The sequence below is a fragment of the Hypanus sabinus genome, chromosome 30 (genome assembly GCF_030144855.1).
Source record: "Hypanus sabinus isolate sHypSab1 chromosome 30, sHypSab1.hap1, whole genome shotgun sequence".
Classification (NCBI taxonomy): domain Eukaryota; kingdom Metazoa; phylum Chordata; class Chondrichthyes; order Myliobatiformes; family Dasyatidae; genus Hypanus; species Hypanus sabinus.
This window is the reverse complement of record NC_082735.1, coordinates 13,112,796-13,127,650: the sequence shown is the minus strand read 5'-3', so window position 1 is coordinate 13,127,650 and position 14,855 is coordinate 13,112,796. Positions and strand designations below refer to the sequence as shown.

The following is a 14,855-nucleotide window of genomic DNA, read 5'->3' as shown; positions in this document are numbered from 1 at the left end:
ACTTACATTAATCCTACATTAATGCCATTTCATTGTCCCCACGATCCTGTCTACTCCCTCCCTAAATCTACTTCTCACCTGAACACTTGAATCAATTTACTGCAGCTCTGAATTAACCTGTCAAACAACACGTCTTTGGGATTGGGAGGTAACACAGCACCCTTTGGAGGAAGCTGACATGGTCACTGAGAAAGCACACGAGCCTCCTGGAGACAGGACCCGAGTTCAGGCTCAAACCCAGGGTGCAGCAGCTCTGTTCACTGTGCCACATTTGGTTATGTTTGAGGTCTACTGACTATAAGCCTAATGCATCCTTCCTTGGGCGCAGAGCTTAGACCTTGGTTCTGGAATACAGATACAGTCAAAGCAGGACTCTAATTAGATAAATGAAATATACAGGTGATCCACTGAGCTGGCCCATCAATCGTGCTGTTTATAGCTCACAAAGGCCTCCTCCGTTCCTACTGTAGTATCATCTCCAATGCCTCTCAAGCTCATTTGTTTATCTGTGATCCCCTCGGTACATGAATATTACGTCTAGAAATCACAAACTGGGAAACTGGTTAAGATTCTCTCACACTCACGGTAATGAAGAGTCATTTCATTATTATTGAATTTATTATTTAATGTTTAACAATAATATGCAATAGTTATTCTTATTAAATTTATTGAAATCTTTATTTACACTTTATACTTCTTTACCTTGCAGGTTGAGTCACTGGTGAGGAAAGAATGTTAGCATTCATTTCAAGAAGTCTAGAATACAAGAGCAGGGATGTGATGCTGAGGCTTTATAAGGCACCTCACCTTGAGAGTTTTGTAGTTTTGGGCTCCTCACCTTAGAAGAGATGTGCTGGCATTGGAGAGGGTCCAGCAGAGGTACCAGGAATAAAAGGGCTATCACACGATAAATGTTTGATAACTCTGGGTCTGTACTTGCTGGAATTCAGAAGGATGCTGGGGGGATCTCATTGAAACCTTTCGAATGTTAAAAGCCCTAGACAGAGTAGGTGTGGAAAGGATGTTTCCCATGGTGGGACAGTCTAGGACAAGAGGGCACAGACTCAGGACAGAGTAGCGCCCATTCAAAATGGAGAAGCGGAGAAATTTCTTTAGCCTGAGGGTGGTGAATTTGTGGAATCTGTTGCCATGTGCAGCTGTGGAGGCCAGGTGATTGGGTGCAGTTAGGTTGATAGATTCTTGACTGGACATGGCATCAAAGGTTATGGGGAGAAGGCTGGAAAATGGGGTTGAGGAGGAGAAATAAAGGATCAGCTATGATTAAAAGGCAGAGCAGACTCGATGGACCAAATGGCCTAATTCTGCTCCCATGTCATATGGTCTTATGGTCTTACTCTGGTTTCTTGAAACCATTGAAACACTAATGTAGGGTCTCCTCCAAGCAGAGAAAGATGCTCAAGCTGCTGATATCTGTCAAGTTAATTCAAGTTTCTTGTAAAAGCTCTCACTGCAAAATTGTGCATAGTTTCCCTCCCCCTTCTTCTCTTCTCTCTTCACCCTTGTAGACTGAGGGAACAAGCCAACATAGGCAAATGGGACCTGCTTAGATGGGAATCTTGGCTGGCATGGAGCATTTGGGTTAAAGGGCTTGTTTCCATGCTCTATGTCTCTATAACCAGCCTTCACCAAACTCTCTAAACCAGTGTCATCTTCATCTTGTCATTTAGTGTCTCTTGGTCCCACCTAATCATAGATATTATTTCTATACTCCAATTAAAACATGTTCAGTTTCTAACTTATTTTAGTTCTGGTGAATCGTCTTCAACTTGAAGCACTAACTGTGTTCCCCTCTCCAGATGCTGCCTGACAGACTAAGTATCTCCAGCGTTTTCTGCTTCTTTTTAATGTATTTCAGTTTTCAATCATTTGCAGGCACTGCAATGCTGCTAGCTCACAGTCCAGCAATCCAAGTGCTGGATCTGTGCTGCTGTCTACACGGTATCACTGTGACCACAAGGGTTTCCTCCTGGTACTCTGGTTTCCTCCCTAAAATTTGGGAACTGGTTAGCTTATTTACCACGGCAAATTGACCTGATTGTTTAGGCAACTGGTAGTATCTAAGGAATTGACGAGAATGAGGCAAGAACAAGACACAGGCAAAATTAGTAGGGGAATGGGATTGTTTTATGAACAAGCATTTGCTTGATGGGTCAAAGTGTCCTCCAGAAATTGGAAGGAAACTTGGTAAATATGACATGTGGAAGTGTTGAATTGCATAATGAGTCAGAAAGATTTTTAATGTGGCAAGATGAATGGACGTTCTTCAAACTTAAGTCTGGCTTCATTAGAACAGAGGCATCATGCAGAAAGATTGGAGTGGGACTGGAAAGCAGAATTAAAGTGACGAGATTGGATTGACCTTGCAGCTGCCCTTGCATTCTGCAAACCAGTTCACCCGGTCTGCGGCTGGAAATTAATAATAGGAACTGTGTACACAGGAAATACTCAGCAGGCCAGGCAGTCTGTGCGGGGAGAGAAATGGAACGAACATCTCAGGTCAATGGCCATTTGTCAGGCCATCCGACATTTTCTGTTTTAAGTTCAGTTCACATCATTTGCATTTGCTTTCTCCAATGTGAATGCAATCATACAGAGAGCATCGAATGCAATACAATATATTGGAGGGAAGTTCAAGAGATTCACTGGTTAATATAGGAGGGGTGTTTGGGTCCCTGGATGGAGAGGTGGAAAGAAATAGAAGGGCAAGTATTGCATCTGTAACTAGTAAATGGTAGCAGATAACTGGATCCCACACACCGGATAAGACATCTACAGTATCCTCTGCCTCATTAACAGAAGCCTCACATTCACTGTCAAGTTTGTTTCTGAATGTGTGATTCGCTTTCTGGACTGTGACTGGAGCTCAGTTGAGATGGTAGGCAAATGTGACTGCTTCCCATTCAATGCTAATACAACGTGGTGTATAAGAAAGTCACACGTGCGGATCCATAAGCAAATTGACTTCCTTTGAGAAACATTCAAGAAGTTGCTGATCACTTTTCAGCAATTGATTTTCCAATTAAGTTCTGTCATGCAGTACACACAAAAATTACACCATGTGATAGAATTTCTAGATCCGCATCTCCATACCCATTCCATCAAAGTCTCTCATAATCTTAATCACAATCAGGTCACCTCTCAGTTTTCTCTTGCCTATCCACTCTAGCTTTTCTGAAAGCTGCCAGCTCTGTTATCATACTTGCTTCTGCAATAGTTCCAGTGCATCCAATTGATTTCAATACATGGAAACAATGTTCTAAGTTTGGGCTAGTAACAAGTTTAGTACAAATTCTCTGTATTTCAGTTTTATTCCTTTCAAGAGTCCTGGAGCTTTTTTCAAAGACCTAACTGGAGTTATTATTTTGACTGCATTCTTATCTGCACTTGGATTCCCTAGCTCCTCTACTACAGTTATATCCTTTTCTTACTTCTTTCCAAATTTGAACATCTCCTTTCAATATATTGCCAATTAAGTTTATCACTACTTCTTACTTACTGTCTGTTACTCCGCTGACTTTCAGGGCATTAATGCACGTCCTCCATCTCTGCCTGTATAAAAGGATTTTTCATTGTTGTTTCTGTAACAATTGTTTTTCAATCAGTCAAGGCTGTTAGTCCTGAGTTGAATTCCAAAAACGTGGAGGGCCAGAGACCACTCTTAGTCTTTCCTCTACCCTTTGACCTGTTTGGCATGGGTGACCTTACCAAGAGCCAAAGCATAAGGACCTGACTAGCCAGCATAGCTCTCCGGGTCACTAAGGCACGCAAGCCTCTAAATCCTACAACAAGGTTGTGGTTCTCTTGAGGTGTGCAAGCCTCCAAATATTACAATGAGGTTGTGGTCCTCTTGGAGGTCATCATTACTGATTACTGCTACTTTATGATATAATGATATAGTCACCCAGGTGATTCGCTACCTGCTAATTCAGTGCTGTTTACAAGTTCAATCATTAACTATAGATTTCTCAATTCCCTTTTCATTGCTGTTTTCGTTTAGCAATATGGTGGTTGTCTTTTACTTGATCCAACTGATCCCTTCAGCTGCTTGGGGTTCAATAACGGCTCTCAAGTCCTGATAACGGGTCGCATCCTAAAACATTGACTGTTTATTCCTCTCCATAGATGTTACCTGACCTGCCGAGTTCCTCCAGCAATTTGTGTGTGTTACTCAAGTTTTCTACCATCTACAGAATCTGCACTTTTCAGTAAATAATGTGCTTTTGAACATTCTACACCTTTCAACAGGATAGGAATCAAGGCCAGGATCGTGAACCACTTCTTCTCTCCGCAACACCCAGCCTTGAATACGCAGCTCTGTCTTATAGCCAAGCTGTTTTGCCGACACAGCAGTGCTGGCCATTGTCTGAGCAGAGATCTTTATGGCAGTGTAGAAGATGTCATTTGCTGGAAATGCTCCCACCTAGCATTGAGCAAGAGAAGACAGTAGGAGAGAACAAGGTTGGACTTCAAACTTGTGATGACATTTCTCTTCTTGTATGAAGATTCAATCATAACCTTCCTCCCTTAAATCTTCTGCTGTTCCTAGACAGGACGTAGTAGACACATCACCAGTAGCAGAGAAAGGAACCCACCCCATTTTCCCTAAATGTCCTATAGGATAACTTTTACTCTTTGATCGGATGGGACTCCGGGGCTGTATAATGGTGTGGCACAGCAGGAGGTTGTTCGGTCCATGTAGCCTGCGCTAGCTCTTTCCTCAAGTGCTCTTTGATTGTTAACTAAGTTTTGCAGACAGAAAGGCCTGATCAGTTTTCACAAGTCAACGGGGAGCCATGTCACCTTAAATTGCTTGCTTGTAATAGCTCTGTTAGATTCAGAATGAGCCAGCATTACAATTCATGACATTACAGGGCCAAGTAAATTAACAAAAACATGCAGTGTCAATCTTCATACTTTCTAACAGGGAGAGGAAAAGCAAAGAATTCATTAAGAACACACTGAAAGCAATGCTATTAAATTCCTCAGATATTGCACTCCCAGATCCTAGAGATTTCATTAGTCAAGCAAGCATGTAGTTTATCAAACTGGGTTGATGACACTGATTCTTCCACTCCCCCACCAATGAGTCTTATACTTGGAATCTAACAGTTTCAGCATCCACACTATCAGGTTTAGCATATTCCCCATGAAAATCAAAGGGCTGGTTGGCAGAAGGTCAAAATAGCTTTTCTCTTCATAGGGGGCATCTAGTTAATGAGAGGTGGTAAAGTTCTGATGGGGGTTTCAACAGTACCTTGTACATTAGTCTGTCCACTCAACAACCTTTTCATACCTGTCTGTATTTACCTTCTCCAAATGATGAATCCAAAGACCATTGAGAAGAGAACGATCAGGCCAGCCACCGAAACCACAGCAATGACAATCACTGGATTTTGCTCACTGGATACCATGGCGACTATGGGAAAAAAAATGAAAGCAGAGTGATATACGGTATTCAACATGCACAGGCATTAACTTGAGTAACAAAATGGTGGAGCAGCTTGAGAAGTACAGTTCATTGCAAAACATGAAATCAGTGATTCATTCAGCATGGATGAATGTTCTTCAGCCTAGTGCAATCCTGCCACTCATCAAGCCCTCATTTTACATAAACATGGGATTACTGTATTAATCCCATGTTATTCTCCCTCATTCCCATCAATTAGCTCACTCATACCACTCCACCCCAACTTTAGAGATTCTACCACTCACTACCAGGGGCAATTCATAGTGGAAAATTAACTGCCTACCTCACACATCTTTGGAATGTGAAAGAAAACCAGCTCACTTGGAGAAAACCCATGCAGTCACAAGAAGAATATGAAAATTCCACACGGACAGCAAAGGAGATCAAGACTGAATCCGGGTCATTGGAACTGCACTGCTGTGCCATCCTGAAACTTAAATTCTAGTGCTATGATAAAGGGATTTGAACTCATTTCCCAGTCCCAGCACTACCACCATTATGCTACCTAACACCTTTCACATCAGATTAAAATAAGAACTAAAAGTATAGCAATGCCAGCTGAGTTTTGTCAATTAGCTATAATGCTAAAAATAATGATTTAACTATTGTTGCTAAGGCTACTCTGCTTCCAACCAATGGGAGGGTGGGTTCCTCCACCTCATTGCCCAAAGCAACTTCCTGGGAGTGGCTTTGTCAGATCTGAGTTCAGCAGAAATGTTCATCGGACGTTTCTCCTTCATTTTGACAATTTATTGTTTAATTCCAGATGTCATAGTTGCAGATTTTATGTCACAACTTCACCTTCCTAGAAAGAACAACTTACATTATTAATTCTGTGAAATTACCTTACCTTGACACACTTCATCAAATTCAGTACCTCCACTGGAGTTGCAAGGCTGTAGAGTTATCCCACTGTTGCTAAAGTTAAAACTGTTTAAATATTGACTAATGAATGACCTCAACCATTAAGGACCCAAATCTTTAATTATATGTTTCCTTCTAATATAAATTCATCCATCTCCTCACTCTACAATGCTGCCATTTTAGAATCAGGACCTAAGCTAAGCTGTATACTAAATAGTAGCCTCCTCTTGTGTCAAGAGGAGGCCACCCTCAGGATGGAGAAACAACACCTTATGTTCTATCTGGATACCCTACAACTTGATGGCATGAATATCGATTTCTCCTTAAGGTGAACAAATCCATCCCCTTCCCTCCTCTGTTCTCCTCTCTTCTCATCTGTCTATTACTTCTCCATGGGTCCCCTCTTCCTTTCATTTCTCCAATTGTCTACTCTCCTCTCCTATCAGATTCTTTCTTTTTCTGCTGTTGACCTTTCCCACCCACCTGACTTCACCTATCACCTTCCAGCTAGCCCCTTTCCCTTCCCGTACCTTTTATCCAGTCATCTCCCCCTCCCCCTTCCTTTTCAGTCTTGTTGAAGGGTCTCGGCCCGAAACTGTTTATTTACTCTTCTCCATAGATGCTGCCTGACCTGTTGAGTTCCTCCAGCATTTTGTTGGTGTTGCTTTGGATTTCCAGCATCTGCAGAATTCCTCATGCTTGTGGTACACTAAGTAGCGGTTTGTTACATAACGAGATGAAGGGTCCGATAGATTTTTTTAAAACTAGAGATTAGATGACACAGATTACATTTTCCCGGCATAATACATTCCAAATCTAATGAAACCAAGCAAACATTTCGGTGAAATTAAAATAATTATAAAATAGAACACCACACTTTCAGTCACGGTCTGTGCTATTCTGTCAAATGTTTAATGGTGATAGAACCCTGAGTGATTTGCCCCTCCTGAGTGCACTGTGGCTAAGACCAAGAACCTCTCACTGCCTGATAGCAGATCATTCAGCACACATCACAGATCCAGTCAGGTACTCTTTGGCTCAAATTAGTAACTGAGTGAGTGAGTAAGGGGTCACCGAGGAACAACATAGGTAGAAGTGCATATACTGTGCTCTAATGTTCTATATTCTATGTTCTCTGTTCTATGAAGCACACCTTCAGAAAAGGGACAAGAATTTAGTGTTAAGTTGGCTAGAAAATTTTTCACTATATTGCTGAAAAAAAGGTAAAGTCTGTCCCGAGCATTCTAGGCTCATCAGGCCGGTGCTTATGCCGGTTTCCGTGGCGCAAAGCGATTGAGAGTATGATTCTGCCCCCTGGGTAGGAAGTCAGTCTATCGCGAGGTTAACCCCCAGCATTTGCTGGTGCTCATTTTCAGCTGGGCGGATTGGAGCAATGTGTGGTTAAGGACACAACACGCTGCCTCAGCTGGGGCTCAAACTCACAACCTTCAGATCGCTAGTCCAACGCCTTAACCACTTGGCCAAACGCCACACTATATTGCTGAAATAAGTACAAATTCCTTTTCTATTAACGTGTGTATGTCCAACTGGACAGAAGCTGATTTCACAATCTTAGTCATATGCTTGATATCCGGTACTACTTGGTGAAAAAGTTTTCAATATTCCTTAAAGTTTGGTTATTGTTCTTTGCTGCTAGCCTTCTGTTTCTTGGCTACCACCCAGAAACCTGGTGCGCTCAGAAGGATCCATTAGGTGGCAAATGCAGCAATTATCATCACTTTTCCCCCACTAAAAGCTGGGCCTTATAGAGCAACGTAAGAGGCACTTAATCACCTGGTCCTTCAACACCAACTCTTTAGTCAAGAAAACACAGCAGCGTATCCAATTCCTGAGGAGATTGAGGTGAGCAAAGTTCCGTCTCCCCTCTCCCCCCATTTTAATTCATTTTTACAGGAGCACCATTAAGTGCATCTGTATCAGGTCTGGTATGGGAACTGCAAGGCATGTGGCCACAAGATCCTACAAATAATCACCAGGACTGCTGAGATAATCATCAGGGTCTCTGTTCCACCCAACCAAAATATTTTTCAGCAGCACAGCGTACACAGGGCCCTTAGCAATGTCAATGATCCCTCCATCTCTTTGGCCCTTCCCATCAGGCGGGAGATCCCATATCATTAGGACAAGGACTGTGAGGATGGGAAACTACAGAACTCCATGTCAACACCCAGGTTTCATTACATATGAACCACCAGTAGCATTGTACAGATTACTTTTTAACTTAGAACTTTATTCTAAATGTCAATCTTCTGAAGTATATTATTTGTTAATACTTTTTTGTAATGTTACCTTATATGCCATATGTGAGTTATATGTACTGTGTTGTGTATTTTGGTCTGGAGGAAAATTGTTTCTTTTGGCATTATACATGTGTATATGATTCAATGACAATAAATTTGAACTTGAACTTCAACTTGAAAAATGTCCTACATATCAATTAGAGCTGGCACTGGTTTAGAGAGCGGTAGGAAGGGAAGGCAATAGAGATATGATGGTCAGAGAGTGGTAACTAACAGCCCCATAAGGCCTGTGTTTATATCTTGAAGATCAGCTGGGGAAAGAAGGAAAGAGCTAAGGATACAGCTGATGAGTAGGAAGTAGACAAGGAATTGAAGCCCCTTGGTATGCTCAGTTGAAGGAGGATGGGAAGAGTATGTAATGAAGCTGAGGACCGGAGATGCCGATAAATGGGAAGAATATAAGACAAAGGAGCAGAATTAAACTTTCAGTTCGGCCATTCCATCTTGAGTGATTTATCATCCCTTTCATCCCCATTCTCTTGCCTTCTCTCCATAACCTTTAACAACCTGACTAATCAAGAAACTATCAACTTCCACTTTAAATATACCCATTAACTTGGTCTTTAAAGACATCAGTGGCAATGAATTCCACAGATTTACCATCCTCTGGTTAATGAAATTCCTTCTTCTTTTCCGGATGTGGGAATTACTGAGAGCCTCATCTGTGACTCCATCTTCTCCAATGATTCCTCCACCTATAAAAATATTCCTTCTTGAGGTGGTTTCAGTCAAGGTAGCGCAAGATAGAACTTATATTTTTTTGCACTCCTGACAAAAGGTAAATGTCTCTTCCTTACATAAATCAGGACCACTTATTCTTATTCTTGATAATCTTCCATTTGCTGCAGGCAGAATAAAGAGACATTTTCTTCTGTATGGTGGTATTGCAAAAGTCGCTTGGGCAGAACCATTTATACTCAGCGGCCACTTTATTAGATACCTCCCATACCTAATAAAGTGGCTACTAAGTGTATGTTTGTTGCCTTTTGCTGCAGTACTCCATCCAAGATTTGATATGTTGTGCACTCAGACATGATCTTCTGCAGACCACCATTGTAATGTGTGATTATTGGATTACTGTTTCCTTCCTGTCAGCTTGAACCAGTCTGGCCATTCTCCTCTAACTTCTCTCATTAACGTGGCATTTTCGCACTCAGAACTCCCACTCACTGGATGTTTTGTTTTTCAGTTTCCTTGAGAACTCTTGGGACAGTTGTGTGTGAAAATCCAGGAAATCAACAGTTTCGGAGATACTCAACCCATGCCATCTGGCTCCATCAATCATTCCATGGTCAAAGCCCCTCAGATCACATTTCTTCCCCATTTTGTTGTTTGGTCTGAATAACAACTGAACCTCTTCACCATGTCTGCGTGCTTTTATGCACTGAGTTGCCGCCAAATAATTAGCAGAGTAGATATTTGCATTAATGAGGCGTACAGGTGTAACTAATAAGGTGGACAGTAAGTTCACTGTATCTTCTTGTAATGAATTATAAGAGGGAATTCAGCCCATCAGTTCCATAGTGGTTTCAAAGAGGAGCAACCATATTGAGCCATAACATCTAGAAGCAGGAACCAGGTCCACTGCACCAACCATCAAGTACCCATTTACATTAATTTCATTTCAATTTCCCCACACAAATTCCACCACTCATCTAGGCACTAGGAACAATTCACGGTGACCAACTGTGCACTGTCAGGATGCAGGAGGAAACTAAAGCTCCCAGAGGAAACACAGATGGTCATTTGAAGAATGTGCAAAGTATACATCGACAGCCGTGGAGGTCAGCATAAGAGTGAGCTTGCAGGTTTGCTAACTGTGCCATGTTAATCCCATCCTTCCTTCCCCCATTTCTCTGTACCCCTGCAATTAATTTTCTCTCACACATACCCTTATCCTTTTTGAGTTGCTCTAGGGTTAATTTACAAGACCAATGAACCAACCAACACATCTTTGGGAGATGGGAGGAAAATGAAGAATCTAGAGGAGACCTGGGAGAATGTACAGACTCCACACAGTCAGCAGCTGAGGTCAGGATTAAGCCTGGGTAGCTGGAGCTGTGAGTCAGCAGCATTAACTGCTGTGCCACCATGTCACACTAACTGGAATCTAGGCATTCTGTGGTGACAACAGTTATCAAGCACCCTATTATACTTGTATAAGTAAAGTGTTAACCTGAATCCTGGAATTATCTCTTCAAAAAAAAAACAAGACCTCAGTCCTTTCCATCAACTTCTTGTTCACTCACCTCATAAGGTAAAGGAACTAGTTACAGACCCATCAAGACTAGCCACTGTCAAATCCCCTTCTACTTACACAGAATATCTTGTCAATATGTACGTTGCCAAGCCATCTGGCGAATTGTGTGTAAACATTAAAGACTCGTAAGCCCCGCTTCAAATATGGTGTAAGATACATTGGTTTATTATTGTCACATGGACCAAGATACAGAGAACAACTTTGCTACACTTGGCATCCATTACAACAGCACATTGGTATAGTACAAGGGAAAACAATAACAAAATTCAGAATAAAGTATTACAGTTAAAGAGAACATTATGCTGGGATCATGCTGTGCACAAATCTTTTAGCTTCCTAGGCCAGCTGCTCTGTGTCCACTAGTTCAAGAGGCTTCTGCAAAAGACTGAACAAATGGTCAAAAAGAAAGTCTATGTTGAGAAAAAAATCTACTTTCCAAATACGTCTTCATTTATCGCACAAGCTCAATAAAAAACTGCATCCAACTTCCATTGGCGCACTGCAGTGGTTAGTACAATGCTCTGCAGAAAAGGTGACCCGGGTTCATTTCCTGCTGCTGCCTGTTAGGAGTTTGTATGTGTTCGCAATGACCTTGAGGGTTTCTTCCGGGTGAACATTGAAGAGTACAGCACAGGAACAGGGCATTTGGCTGATGTGGACTTGCCAGAGAAAAGCTGTTCCCAGTTACCGTTCCTTAGTTCCTGCCTTATGCCCTTGTAATTTGCCCTACTCCAGTTTAAAACTCTCCCACAAGGACCATACCTACCCTTGTCTATAGCTATACTGGAAGATAAGGTGTTGTGGTCACTTTTCCCTAACTGTTCATCCACTGAAAGGGAAGTTACCTGGCGACGGTCATTACTCAACACCAGGTCCAGTATGGCTTCTTCTCTCATTGGATCACCCACATACTGATTGAACAAACCTTCCTGGATACACTTCACAAATTCTGCCCCATCTAAACCCCTTACACTAAGAAGGTCACAGTTTATATTAGGGAAGTTGAAATCGCCCGTGACAACAGCCCGATATTTTTTTTCACATTTTCTTAATCTAATTACATATCTGTTCCTCAATAGCCCAGTGGCTATCAGGGGGTCAGTAGTACAATTCCATCAGCACGATTGAACCCCTCCTATTCCTGACTTCCACACAAATGGACTCAGTGTCCGACTTCTCTATTATATCCCCTCTGAGTACAGCTGTGATATTGTCCCTGATTAGTACTGCAACTCTGCCCCCTCTTTCACCTCCTCCTCTATTTTTTCTAAAACTTTGAAAACCTGGTACATTAATCACCCATTCCTGCCCCTCTCTCAATCAAGTTTCACTAATGGCTACAACATCCTAGTTTCATGTACCGATCTAGGCTCTAAGTTCTTCACCCTTACCCATAATATGCCTAGTATCAAAACACTTTGAACCAACCGATCCATAATACCTGTCATTTTGATTTGGACTTTTAATAATTTTCCTGACAGTTACCTTCAAGTCCGATATTTCCTTTACTGACCAAGGGCTCTGGTTCCCAGTCCCCTGTAAAACTAGTTTAAACTCTCCTGCACAGCATCAGCAAACCTCCCAGCCAGGACATTGGCTTCCCTCTAGTTCAGGTGCACCTGTCCCTTTTGTTCAGGCTTCCCCATGAAAGATTCCTATTATCCAGGAAATGGTAACCATGCCCCTGCACTATCTCCGCACCCACTCATTCACCTGTGCTATCTCTCCATTTCCGACCTGCACTAGCTCATGGTACAGGGGGTAATTTGGAGATTACAACCTTGGAGGTCCTTTTCTTCAGCCTCTTTCCTAACTCTATATACTCATGTAGGACCTCCTCCCCTTTTCTACCTAAGTCATTGGCGCCAATGTGCACCAAGACCCCTGGTTGTTCCCACTCCCCCTTGAGAATATCCTGCAGCCACTCTGATACATCATGCATGCTAGAACTGAGGGAATAACACACCATTCTGGTGTCTCTATTTGTGACCACAGAATCTCCTTTCTGTCCCCTAATCAAATCCCTTATAACTACCACACTGCTGGCTTTATCCTTCCCTATCGAACCGGCCACAGTGCCACCAGCCTGGCAGCTGCTGCTGTCATCTGATAGGACATCCCCCCAGCAGTATCCAGAAGGGTATACTTGTTGCCGAGGGGAATCACCGTACGGGAACCCTGCACTGACTTCTGAAACCCCTTTCTTCTCCTGATAATCAACCAGCTACTGTCTGAAGCCTGTACTCCGGGTGTGACCTCCTTTTCAAAAGTCTCGTCTATAATACCTTCAGCCTCCTGAATTATCCTGTGTATATCCAACTCCAGCTCCAACTCCTTAACCCGGTCAGTCAGATGCTCAAGTTGGGTGCACTTCCCATGGATGAGGTCATCAGGTAATCTTATAGATATCCCAAACTCTCACAACTGACAGGACAAACATTCCATCCTGACTACTCTATACCAAAAAAGACTTGCCTCTTCTTAACTGTGCCTTCATGCCGAAGTCTGTTGAGCCAAAGCCTTCACACTCTATCACTGGCACACTCCAACAACGGCCACTCCACATGAGCCTACCTCTTCTTTTATTTGCATCTGAGGTTAGGCCTCTGATACTGATGCTTCCTGTGCCTGTGCAGTCCAAAAAGACTGGCCTGGCCCAAATCTGCTCCTTTTATTTTTTCTCCTGACTTCCATAGGGCTCTGACTGAATACACACTCCTCGCCCTGGAGACCGGCTTTACCCGAGTCTGCTCTTTTTATACTCTGGTGCACTGGTTTCCTCCCAGAGTCCATAGACATATGGTCAATAGCTTACTTGGTCATTGTAAATTGTCCCTAGGATTATATTGGGGGTTATGGGCCAGTATGGCTTGAAGGGCCAGAATGGCCTGTTCCATGCTGTATCTCAATAAATACATTAAACTAAATTTCATCTTCCTGAAAAACACACAGCACAATTTCTGATCTGCCATTTGGAGATGGACGCTAATAAGCTTTCAAATTGACTTGATTTGCTTTATAACATTGAATTGCTAGCTGACCTGATTGAAAGAAAAAATTATTAAAATGAAAGCTGATATATTGTTTTGATTTTAATAGGCATCTGTAAAATAACACATCACTAATGATTCAATTTGATGCTTATTATAGTTTCTAATAATCATGTAGGCAATGGAGTAAAAAAAATCTATTTTAATTTTTAAACTCATTTCTGTTCAGCTTGTTGTGACCAAAACTTAGAGATGGCATGGACTATAATTTGTTAAGTACAATTTGCTATGACATCACATTAAAGGTAGAATCTGACTGAATTGCCTGATAACTTTTAGCTGTTATCAAATGGGTGTCCTCCTTCTGCAGCGGATCCTCTCTATCACAGGTGTCTGCTCTACTCCACTTTTGTGAGGAGTCGAAGATGCCCGTGTATGTTGACGCCACTGTCCTGTGCACACTGATGGTGAGGTACAAGTACATTGAAAATTTGCTTCCAGCAACAGATGTGGGTTCAGACACACGGGATGGAAATGGTCCATAAATTATGCAAGACAGGTGAAGAAACAGAAGTTTGGGGGGGGGGCAGCTCTGTTCGATCCCCCCCCCCGCCCCCTGCTGTCTTTAAGGAGTTCGTTCGTTCTCCCCACGACAGCGTGGGTTTCATCTGGGTGCTTCAGGTTTCTCCCACATTTCCACATTCCAAAGACGTATGGTTAGGGTTAGTGGACAAACAAGGTTAGCGTTGGAATCAAGGCAACACTTGCGGGCAGCCTTGATCAAGGGCAATCCTTGCTGATTCGATTTGATGCAATTGATGCTATTCACTGTATGTTTCGATATTTCAGTGTACATGCGACGAATAAAACTAATCTTCGGAAAGACAGTCCACCGCCAGAGATGAGTGCATGGTGGTGCAACAGGTGGCCGG

The 14,855-nt window shown here is 42.4% G+C and overlaps 1 protein-coding gene across 10 annotated transcripts in view; it reads right to left on the bottom strand.

Moving 5' to 3' along the window:
• LOC132383416 (ephrin type-A receptor 7-like) overlaps positions 1-14,855 on the bottom strand; it is a 693,221-nt gene that overhangs the window by 104,255 nt on the left and 574,111 nt on the right. For 8 of the 10 annotated variants that reach the window (XR_009508677.1, XM_059954340.1, XM_059954341.1 and 5 more), the window contains exon 8: positions 5,329-5,437. Coding sequence is in view for 7 of the 10 variants with exons in the window: in XM_059954340.1 (XP_059810323.1) it covers positions 5,329-5,437 (109 nt within the window). In the remaining 3 variants the exon portion in view is untranslated. Of the gene's footprint in view, positions 1-5,328; positions 7,117-11,045; positions 11,319-14,855 lie in introns of those variants that run through there. The other 2 variants (XR_009508678.1, XM_059954348.1) reach the window with 2 other exon arrangements.